At 31.3% G+C, this 12,057-nt stretch overlaps 1 protein-coding gene across 6 annotated transcripts; it reads left to right on the top strand.

Moving 5' to 3' along the window:
- Positions 1-2,510: 2,510 nt before the first annotated feature.
- LOC137821704 (uncharacterized) lies at positions 2,511-6,715 on the top strand. 6 transcript variants are annotated; one of them, XM_068626421.1, is made up of 12 exons: positions 2,690-2,942; positions 3,191-3,281; positions 3,414-3,505; positions 3,600-3,716; positions 4,349-4,604; positions 4,702-4,856; positions 4,957-5,318; positions 5,419-5,518; positions 5,639-5,698; positions 5,809-5,892; positions 6,007-6,111; positions 6,288-6,715. In XM_068626421.1, exons 3-12 carry the CDS (start codon positions 3,416-3,418, stop codon positions 6,585-6,587), a joined length of 1,629 nt encoding a protein of 542 aa, XP_068482522.1. In that variant the 5' UTR covers positions 2,690-2,942; positions 3,191-3,281; positions 3,414-3,415; the 3' UTR covers positions 6,588-6,715. The 6 variants fall into 6 exon arrangements, with proteins under 6 accessions (XP_068482519.1, XP_068482521.1, XP_068482522.1 ...); XM_068626419.1 differs by having other exon boundaries at positions 3,410-3,505; XM_068626425.1 differs by having other exon boundaries at positions 2,698-2,942; positions 3,410-3,505; positions 6,259-6,715.
- Positions 6,716-12,057: the final 5,342 nt, after the last annotated feature.

Below are 12,057 nucleotides of genomic sequence, written 5' to 3'. Positions count from 1 at the left end.
AAAGAGTCTAACATTCAGTCTCACCTATAAAGATAAGTCACCTTTATGAGAAGTGTTCCTTTAATACAGATTAGTCATTATTATACTACCAGATTGTCCTACCTATTTAATAATTATAGAGGTTAGAATGGAACATTCTTAAATACGAAGAAGAAGAAGAAAACATGATCATGCAGTACGAATTTACTATAGATGGAAAGAGTTGACAAATAAATAATTGATATGATTATTTATGTTAATTAATGAACTAAAAAAATAGAGACGCCAATAAAATGTTTGAATTATTGAAGTGTCCAAATGTTATCACCCTATAACTATTTTGTCCTATATAGATACTATTTAACCCGACGTTTAATTAATCGTCTATTTATTTCAAACATTGGAAGTTCGTCCTCCAATATTTTTTATTGTATTATTTCAAACAATTCGACTATAATAATACAATTATATGGCTTGAATACTTAGGAATTGAATGAATGGTTGAAAATTCTATACTTATTAATAAATTAATTTTAAATCTAATTTGATTTTATAAAATCAATTTATAAGATTGAAATTTGCCCTATTTATATATGTTAGAAAATATTTTTATCTCTAATAGATATAAATTTTTAACACACATTTCTCACATCAAAACTATCAATTAATGTAAGTGACTATATATTTATCGGTGAGTCGTTATCCGATTGTCTAATAAGCTTAATAAATTTTTGTTATAATAAACTCTAAATGACTCTGATATCATATTAAAAATAAATTTTAAGTCTAACTCAATCTTATAAAATAAGATAAAATTTATATTTATTTATATATTATAAAATATGTTATTTATTAAAATCTCCAAACTATATTAGGTTTAATTGAATGAGCTGAGAATTAGTATAACTAATAAAATAAAGTGGTGTTGGACAATATTATTGCGAATAAAGTTGGCTTACTAATCAAATCTAGTCTGTCAAAAAGATGCATGACAACCCAAAAAGCTAAAACTACATTATGAAAAGACAAGGGTGCTTTCAAGGTCTTGACATGCTCCTTCTACCAATATTAGATTAGAGATGAGATATGCTAAATTACATTAACAATTAGCAAATAATCTCCTCTTTTTTTTAAATTAAAGATACGTTTAACGTCAGCTTGTGATTTGGAGTGACCGTCACGTGGTTTTGGATGGGGACAAGAGGGCATGGATCCATTGTTTCAAACACAAGCTTTACCTTCTTTCCATATCTTCTCACCTACCCATCATCATCATCATCATCCTATTTGCCGTTTCATCTGCGATTCCATTTCTATTGCCACAAGTTTTTTTCTTAATTCATCATGTTTTTAATTCAATGCAAAAAACACAGTTACGCTTTTAAATAGGTGAGCTATATATAAGGTTTGTATTTAGTACTAGTTACCATGTCAAATACAACATTTATTTAACACGTAGGTGACAACGACTTGCAAGTTATCACAACAATACTCTACCTTCTTCTCTTTATTCGATTTAACATTCCTCTCTTATTTTGTACTAGTCATAAATGGAAGGTAGGTAATTGCCAGATATTACAAACGACGCCTTGTTTTATGTATAAAAAAAGACCACATTTTATGATGTTTCACCAGCCACATAATTTATACCACCAATTGTTGTAAGCATTTAGAATACGGTTGAATTCATTGATTTTCTTAATTTGTCCGAAAAGGAGAAAATAAAAGTGTTTAGTTGGCTTTCCTTTTATCTCGTTTAATTTAAGCATAATTCAGCAGCAAAAGCCACCCACCAACCCACATCAAAATTTTACTTTTGTAAGAATGAACAAAGAAGAAAAAAATAGTAGAAGGATAAAAAAGTAGAGGAGCGTTTTGTTTGGGTTAAAATGAATACTAATTAATTGGGACTTAAATGGAAAGCGCACTATGCTTCATCATGGCATGAGCCTTAGCCCCTTTCATTTATAGAGTATTTTGTCTTTTAGAACAAAAGGGAGACTCACTTTCTTAAACTTAATTAGTGTTCTAGATAAGAATATATATTATCCTCGACCTATAACATTTAAGATGGTTAAAAATAAATATACTATTTATATGTATATATTAGATAATTCTTTTCATAGAGTATTGTCATGTATATATGATTGAATTCTAACATATTCATCTATGATCATGATTCTATCTTAATTGAACGGACTAATTAGTTGAAATTGAGATTTTATGACTTATGCTAAAATATTACCTTAAACATGTGGATTGGATAATGATCATAAATTACTAATAATCGGACTAAACCCATGATCTTATAATTATAATAAAAATAAATATATTCATTAAAAAAATCTCTACTATTCTTCATTACTCACCTCATGATTTTTATGATAATTATTTCTGATTTATCAAAAGTGTAAGCTTGTTTATATTCATAATATACACAATTAATCTTAGATAAACTACAATTTAATTTAAAAAACTTGTATATTGTTATTCGAAGATATATTATTATCTTGTTTTACCTATAATAGAATGTGTGCCTTCTTTCACTGCAAAACAATAAGCAAATCTCAGGAATCACTTAAAAACTGCATTTTAAAAGAATAAAGTGTATAATTGTTTTTTTTTTTTAATTTAATTTTTTTATTCTTGAACATGTGGCTTTCTTAGCTGAACCGTCCTTTAAATACCGTTTTCATGATCTGAAGCGGTTAAAGCTTTGAAGTGGTGGTGGAATCGGACCATCCCCATTCTCATTTTGTCTTCTTCTCTTGAGCTTCACCATACCATCTATGTTTCTTTCTGCTCATCTTGTGGCTACTTCTTCACTCAACTTGATGGATAGAGCCTAGTGGTGAATATATGCATGCAGTTGGAGACTTATGGAAAAATTGGAAAAGATGAACACCAGCTTCAGGCCCAGGCTGCAGCATAAGAAACCTCTCATAACAGTGTCACATGAAAGGGTAATTAAATTTGTTCTAAAGTTCCATCTCAAAACCCGGTTCATTTATGTCCATATTTTTGAAAAACGGTTGCTACAGTACATCATGTTCACTTATTAGTATTATTGCTATTAATTACGATTCTGATTATTGTTACTATTAATTATGATTATGATAGCGTAACAGTTCTTATCCAAAACTATGGCTTCGGTTTTAATGATCAATTATCTCACAATTTCTGAAAAGTCCGCATTTTTTTTATTGACAAGTACCGCACCATAAAGAAGGAATGAATTGAGGAAAAGAAAAGATACCCTTATTTCATAATTCATGATCGGATTGGGTTCTATAAACCTCAAGGTTTCAAACTCTCTTTTTTTGCCTTTTTACTTGTGAATCTGGCACAATAGACATACGCGCACTTTCAATTCAAACTGTGATCCTAGCTGCCTGCTTTGATTCTGACCTCTGAAACCTTGAATGAAAAGGCAGAGATGCGGGAAAGATCGCGAGGGAGAGCGAATAGTGCTGTTAAGGGTGGAAAAACATCGAGCAAAGATAGAAAACTGGCTTTACAGCAAGATGTAATGGCATAGTTTCTTCTCCAATTTCTTGTATGGGTTTCATTCTCTTGCTTCCTGATTGCCAACTGAGATGGATTCTCCAACTTGTTTTCAGGTTGACAGGTTGAAGAAAAAGCTTAGACGTGAGGAGAACATCCACAGAGCATTGGAGAGAGCTTTCAACAGACCTTTGGGAGCTTTGCCTCGTCTTCCTCCGTATCTTCCTCCCTATGTTAGTAGTCTCTCTTCCTTTTCATTGTCAGTTTTTTTATAAAGAATTTACTTTTCATGCACTGTAATTGTTATTTTGCTGGAAACCAATAAAAAAATCATGGCATATATGGTTTTAAAGTAATTATTGCAGAACATTGGATTTAATAATTCATTTGGTTGTGTGGTTATATAAATTTTACTTCAGTCTTTGTACTTAAGAATTATCCATTTATTTCTTATATACGATATTTAATCTCATTTAATTCCTAAGAATTTAGATGATAGAGACTAATACAGATTCTAAATTATAAGTACGGATGTTAAAATGGATGGTTCTAAATGTAAGGATTAAAAGATAAAGTTTATATAATTATAGAAATGAATAACTATGTTCAAACTTACCAATGTGCGTATTTATTTTTGGTTAAGAGTGTAAATTGTAAAGTAGATAGACCATTTGCTCTTTTATTAACCAGTACTAATCTCTAATGAAATCAATCATTTATACACTTAAAATCACAATTTAGAAACTAAAAAGAGCTTGAAAGGGAAATTAACTCATCTGAACTAAATTTTGACGAGTTTTAAGAAGAGGTTATCATGTTCAAGAAACTTGACCATTAACTGTTGTATTTAATCTGAAAAATCTAGACACTGGGACTTCTGGCTGAGGTGGCAGTACTGGAAGAAGAAATTGTTAGGCTAGAAGAACAGGTTGTGCATTTCAGGCGGGACTTGTACCAGGAAGCTGTGTACATGTCATCCTCTAAGATGAAACTTGAGCAATCAGCTGGTGTCAACAATGCAAGCCCAAATAGTAGTCCCGATCCAGTTAAAGTGGAGTCCCTTTCCCAGACAATGGATAATGCTACAAGATCTGAAACCAGGCCTACAACAACACTTCCAAGTGAGTACTGGCCATTAAGTGCCACCAACTGAGGTTAAGTTGTTTCGTTATTGAGAATACGTTTCATTAAGTTCATTCTTGTTGTTTATCTTGCCAGAGGATAGACATGGAAAAGAGAACCAATCATGTACTAATTCTTCCAAGAGTAGCAAGCAGTCCATATGCAAAGGCCTAACTACAAAATCGCCGATTAAGAAACTTCCCACTGACAATAAATCAGTGCAGAAACGTTGGGATCCTCCAAAAAAGCAGGTGTGTCATGTGTTAAAATAGTTTTAATTTCTGTCATAGGAATACTAGTCAAAAAACGTGAGTTCTGAACTCAATAAATGTGAGCTTTCCAATTATGCAGCAAGAACTAAGGGTGAAAGACCAGCCAATTGCAGAAGTTAGAAACCATAGTCTACACGAAAAACTAAAAGGGGGGGAAAGTCCAAATATAATCTCTGAAAATATTCTGAAGTGTTTATCAAGCATTCTCTTGAGAATGAGTACTGCGAAGAATTTGGATTCTGCAGGTAATGTACCACACTCATGGACTCCAAAATCTAATAAAAACTGCGTTGAAGGAAGTGATTTTTGGGATCCTTACGGTATCTGTTTGGAATTCGGAAAGAGGGATATTGGTCCATACAAGCAATTACGTGCAGTTGAAGCCAAATCATTCGATCCAAAACGAACTGCAAAGTCTTTATTTTTACTGCACCGGTTGAAGTATGTTATATTCTTTTCAAATTATTATTATTATTTTTCTCGATACTTTTCATTCGTGTCAGGTAGATGTTATAATATTCTAATTTTCGAAAATTTACAGACTTCTTCTGAGAAAACTTGTCTGTGTCAACTTTGAGCATCTCAACCACCAGGAGAAGCTTGCATTCTGGATCAACATCTATAACTCATGTATGATGAATGTAAGTCAACTATGCCATTCGAATAACATGTCGTGTCATCTAATGGCCTTTGTTAACAGAACCTTTTTTTAGTCAAACAAAATTTTGGTAATAGCTTATTTAAGTTCTGCTTTGCTTCAGGCATACATAGAAAATGGCATACCAGAGAGTCCTGAAATGGTTGTAGCGCTGATGCAGAAGGTATGAAAGGTTTGCTTCTGGTTTGCATGGCAATGCATTTTGTTTGTTCCTTGAGTTGGTGTAATAGCATTGGTAGGTTCAAGAATTTATGCTGTTTTCTTGTTACTCAGGCCACAATAAATGTGGGTGGACACTTGCTAAGTGCAACAACCATAGAACATTGCATTTTAAGACTTCCTTATCACTGCAAATTTGTAAGCTCTGTCCATTTTTTATTATTATTGAGAGTTCTTTTCATTTCAAGTCTAGCTTTTCTTGGGTGGGAATATTGGAAATTACCAAGCTTCTTACGGCTAAAATCTAAACAGACAACAATATCAAAGGGAGGGAAAAATCATGAAACTTACGGACTAGAATTGTCAGAACCCCTGGTGACATTTGCTCTATCCTGTGGAACTTGGTCCTCTCCTGCTGTAAGTTGATACCTACTTTGCATTGAATATTTTTTCCTATAAGCAGTGCATTGTCCAATGATAAACCCATTACTTTTGTTAATTTGCTTGATTGTAAACTTCTGCTTTTATTGCACTCAATAAGTTCAATAATTTCGTGATTTGCAGTGTCTTGTTGCTGATTTTGCCAATTGCAGGTGAGAATTTACACAGCATCTCAGGTTGAGAACGAGCTTGAAATGGCCAAAAGGGAATACTTGCAGGCTGCAGTTGGAATTTCGACATCAAAGTTCCTTATCCCGAAGTTGCTGGATTGGTATTTACTGGACTTTGCAAAAGACTTGGAATCATTGCTGGATTGGATGTGCCTCCAATTACCAAGTGATGTGGGGAAAGAAGCCATTAAGTTCCTTGAGGAAAGAAAAACCCAGCCCCTCTCACAATTTGTACAGATTATGCCACATGAGTTCAATTTTAGATACCTGTTGTGGACATAATTTTGCTTCTGTTTTCTGTAAGGTTTTATTGGTTCTGTGGATACAATTAGTAAACAGGTCTAGATCATACATGTGAGAATAATGTAAATGCCATTTCTTATTTTCTCACTTCTAAAGATTTTCTTAAATGCCTTCTTATTATGTTAGTTTCAATATATTCTCTAAATTTAAATAAAATGAAATGGTTAACAGTACGTTCAATTTAATTCCTAGATGTTATGTTAGAATATAATTTAGACTATCTATATAATGATTAAATTGTATTTCAATGGTATGTAGATATTTATTTGAAATAAAAGATAAAAGTGGAAAATAAAAGTGATTTCAATTTTTTTTTTATCAAAATTCAAATATTGGCTAAAACCATCATGCACTTTTAGGAAATAAAATAACTAGAGTTCCGATGTCTTCACACTCCCACGAGGCAATATTTGAATGAGTTTGGGGGATGAATGATTTTAAAAAATTGGCGTTGCGTAGGAAGATGGGTTTGTTCCATTAGTTCGTGTGAGATCGAGTTCAATAATTAAGTGTAGAAATCTTTTTTAGAATGTTTGAAATTAATGAAAATTGCATATTTTTTTTGGAAGGGACGATGAATTTTGGGATTAACTATGTATGCGGGATATATATTAATTATGAAATGCAATTGAAAAGTGAACCGGATACCGGACAGTCGAAGGGAGGAGAAACTATAAGAAAAAGATGAAGATTGATCAGAAAATAGAACAACTTGACTAGAAATTATTGTTTTTAATTAAATGTCATCTTTCTTAAGCGTCTTTCTAATCGGACGATGTAAGATGTAAGGTTTAAGATGCTTGCGGAACTTTTGCTAAGGTCAAACAAATGAAGAAGGAGTTTATAAAACAGTTTTTCTGTCGATTTAGGAAGGTGGTGGTGCAAATTCAGCAACCTAATAACGAGATGTTTGTAAAATTCAGCAACCTAAAAGTCTTTATTAGGGTACTTCGTGAAGGAACCTTTGGTGAATCTTTGGTTCAAAGAAGGTCAGAGAATATGAAAACAATTAAGATCCTGGCGGCGTCGCACATTAAAGCGGAAGAGATTACGATTAAGAAGAGGGAAACATGTTCCATATAAGGAAATTCAAAATGTATCAGGTTCAAATTTTATCAGGTGCAGGAAGTAATTCCCAAATTGGGACTTGGATCAGTGAAAGCCCAAATCAATGAGGCCGACAACAATGTTGGAAAAACCACTGAGTTGAACTATTAAGGGAGGAAAGTCTCGCTGGAGTATTATTACTCATTATTAATTATTAATTATCTATTTCTCTCTTTATTATTGAATATATTGTTTCAACTGAAACGTCATGTTGTTTGAGATAATGGATATCAAAGGGTCACGACTGATATTTGGCTATAAATACGTAAGACACTTGGATTTTGTTCACTCAGAATCCTACTCTTTTGTTCTTTCTACGTTCCTATCTTACTATTCCCTACTTCCTTCATTGTCCACTATCTATTATTCATTTCGATGGATTGTAGTGCTGAAGAAATTATGAAACTTGATACACGAGCTCTTTTTTCATCAATGTACATCCGCGAGAAAGTAAGAAGTTCATTTCTTTTCTTCAATACCTACTTTTTTTATCACTGCATTTTATTGACTTTTATTTTTCATAATGGATAAAATGGTTATGTTGATCGTGCATTCGCTGTTGAGTTTCAATCAGAACTTTCTAAGGAGTGGACCCTCGCAGATAGTGCAGGGAACGTGCATAAAGTATATTATAACCAGGATATACTGTCTCCCTAGATATTGGATGGATGGTCGACTTTGAGTTCCATTTATGGCTTTAAAGGCGACCACTCTATACTCTTCCATTACGCGGATCAAAGTTGTTTGAAAATAATTGTTTTTATGGGAGAGATCTGTGAAATTGGTGTTAATAGTTATTTGAAGGAAGTTCAAGGAAGAGAACCGCTGACCAAGGGTACCTTTGAACATTTTTACATGGAGTTGTCTTCCTTTCAGATCAAAAGAAATTATGTGGTCAGTTTAAGAATCTTTTATTTTAAATCTTTGTTTTATATTGTATTGCTTTTTTTTCAATACTGTCTCTCATGTTGTTGAAGGATTTGCGTGGTGGACTTGCGGAATATCTTCGACAAACGAGATTCAAATACGTTATGCCACATGGACCAGTACACAATGTTAAATGAAAAGTCCTAAGAGCAAGGTTTCCTTGCACAAACATCAAGTTTGGCAGGGACTGGAAAAAAATTTTGCAATCTTCATTTCTTCCGTGAACTATTAAGGGAGGAAAGCCTCACTGGAGGGGTGTCTTAAGGCAAATTGTATCCTTCTATTTTAGAAGATATTTAAATTAATTATTATCTTATTTTAAAATTCAATATATATATATATATATATATATGAATATTTAGAAGTAATATATTTCATAGAGGCGGTAAGACATTGTAGATAAGCTTCTTAGACATAGTTTTAGTCTATACAACTCTCTTTCTCATTCTTAGTTTTATTTTATTTTATCTTAATCTAACTCCTACTATTAATTTTATGACTTTCAAATATAAAATAAATTGTATTATAATCCATTTTGAGACTTTATCTGTAAATCTTAATTTTATTATAAAATTAAAGATAACGGTTTAAAATTAGTTACCACTAACCGTAAGATGTCTTTAATGTTTTATTTAAATAGTATAAAAGAAAATGAGAAAGTAAAAAAGGGGGAAAATAATTAAGGTAAAAAAATAAAGTTATTTGTAAGTGAAAAAAAAACCTAGATAAAAACAAAAATAATTTAACTCCAGACATATTTTTATAGTAATATAATTAGTTATGTTCCGTCTTGATATACAAGTGACACACTAACGTGGCTTTTTTTTTATTTTACTCACCCTTTTCTAAAACAAACTCATAATTTGTTAAAGATAAGTTGCTTTTAAGGAATCGTGTATTTTAAAATAAATTAAAAGGTAAAACAATGAGTTCTAAAGAAAAGCAATTAAAAATAGAAAGACGATTAGTCTATTTTCATACTATAATTAACGTTTAAATTTGGAGAGTAATGCTTTCGCTCTCCAGTCTCTACACTCTTAATTAAATATTGTCAATATTATTTCTTGTGTACTTTTGATGTGTGCAGTTCTTGTTCTATGCTACAGTTTGTAAAAAAAAAACAATTTATTCAATTGTCTCAAACTACATATTTCTATAATTAGTTGTGTATTTAATATTTTTAATCATTTATCTTTTTCAATATTTCTCTTTTTTTTCATATATAAACTTTCAATATTTTTTAGAAGAAATTATCAATACTTAGAAACAACCTTGAATAATTAGTTTTACTTAAATATAATTTTTAATTAAAATATATTTGTGTATTAAAAATAAAGTTTAATCCCTATACGACTGTGTAAAGACATTTTATAATCTCAACCAATTATATTAAGGGTGACTTTTTCGAGGTAGATATGATAAAAGAATCAATCAAATCACTATATACATTATTTGTTTTTAATTAATTGCCATAAAATTATCGGCACCATTGCATATATATTATTTTTTCTTAGAAAATATCTATTACATAAAAATATATTTATCATGTATTATTTGTATATTAAAATTCAATAATTTTAAAATTAGATTTGTTGTTGAACTAGTTAAGACACATGTCCAATGTTTAATGCTTGTTAGTTAAATTATTTTAACAATTAAACACATCCAAAATAATTTAAAAATATATGATATCATAATTTCTTATACTAAAAACTAAAATAAAACATAAATATATAGATTCTTAACATTAAAACACACACACACACATATATATATATATATATATATATAATTTAAAATAAATTTTGTATATATATCATATTTAAAGATAACAAGTTTATATGAATAAAATAAAAAAAGAAAATTACCAATATTTCAGGTTGATTTTTATTTACTTCTAAAAAATTAAAATTGCAATTTGACAATCGTGTTAAAATCCTAATTTACATTTGAGGAAGATTTTTTTATAATATTTTGTAAAAGAAATGTTCATTTGTGGAAGATTTATCTTAAGACGAAATGATATTCAGTCATTCCTATTTATTAAAATAGAGATGAAAAATAAGTATAAATGATGAATTATATAATAAGAGTATTGTTGGTTGGCGCGCGATGAGAAATAGAAAGAAGAAATTTATTTTTATAAGATTAACTCGCCTTTAATTTGGTGCATTATTCCGTTGAAATTTGAACTCTTTTACATAATTGTATTATAAATTTTTGCATTGAAACATTGAAAGGAAAGTTTAATTTGGATGACGAACAAACTGTGGCCAATACGTGATTGTGACTGGTTTTTTGGCAAGCTGTTGCAGTGAAATCTGAGATGCAGCATTTCCCACCAAAGCTTCTCGCTTTCGCCAGAAAGTGCATTTTCTGGTAAAATGTTTGTGTTATGTCTACCTTCCCCAATGAAAACGGGGAATTCAATCTCAGATAATACAAACCAGAAATTAAAAAAGAAGATGAAGAAAGTAATGTACAATCATCGATCCCATCATCACCCCAATAATTGGAAGGCAATAACGATGCAAGTATGATTTGAGAATAATTTATTTTAGTCTAATCCATTCACTGATTCGGAAGTGGCGCTGATAATAATGTCAAAGTTTAGCCTAACTTGATGTTTGAGTTGGAAAGAAAAATGAAAAGCAAGGCAGAGAATAAATATTGCGTTGTTTGCTCCAAGTAAGGACATAGTTACAACAATGTGGCTGGTAATCAGTCACTGCTCTGTAACAGTTTACAACAAAAATTAGTAGTGTTGTAGGTCCATTCAATCAAAGATTATCAAATCCACGCCATAGCTGGCTTCAATTCTTTCTTGGCCACATTTGAAATCCACATCCACTCAAACGCATCAAAACATGAACCACAATCCACTTCATACACCCTTCTGAATCGTGAGCTTAATTCAGATTTTATTTATTTTCTTAGCATTTATATTATATTTATTATTAGAGTACGAAGAGTGATGGGAATGCAATAAAACAGAAGCACATGAAGGGGCAGAAAAATTAGGAATGCCGAAATCACAGAGCAGTGCGCCATACGTAAAAGGAACTTTAATGCATACTTTGTCAACCTCTCATGGTACCAGCCTGATACCGACGTTGCTTCTTCCTTTTTCATTAGTCGCGTGAAAGGTCCCCACTTTCGAGGCTAACCCCATTTTGTTCATTTTTAGCATTAACATTAATGTTTTTTATGCGCCACTTTCTTTTCCCATCTTGCTCTTTACCCGATTTGTGTCTCTATCTTTCTCTTTCCCTTTTTAATATCAGTTTAAAAGATGGCATGCATACACATGAAGGTAGAGTTTGTGGTGTTACACTGAACCAAAACGTAAAAATTGAGAGACACTTGAAATACAGTGATCCCGGACCATATGTGCAAAAGGCATGAGCGTGGAATA

Source organism: Phaseolus vulgaris, chromosome 9 (assembly GCF_000499845.2).
Source record: "Phaseolus vulgaris cultivar G19833 chromosome 9, P. vulgaris v2.0, whole genome shotgun sequence".
Taxonomy (NCBI): Eukaryota; Viridiplantae; Streptophyta; class Magnoliopsida; order Fabales; family Fabaceae; genus Phaseolus; species Phaseolus vulgaris.
This window is presented reverse-complemented; position numbering and strand designations above follow the sequence as displayed.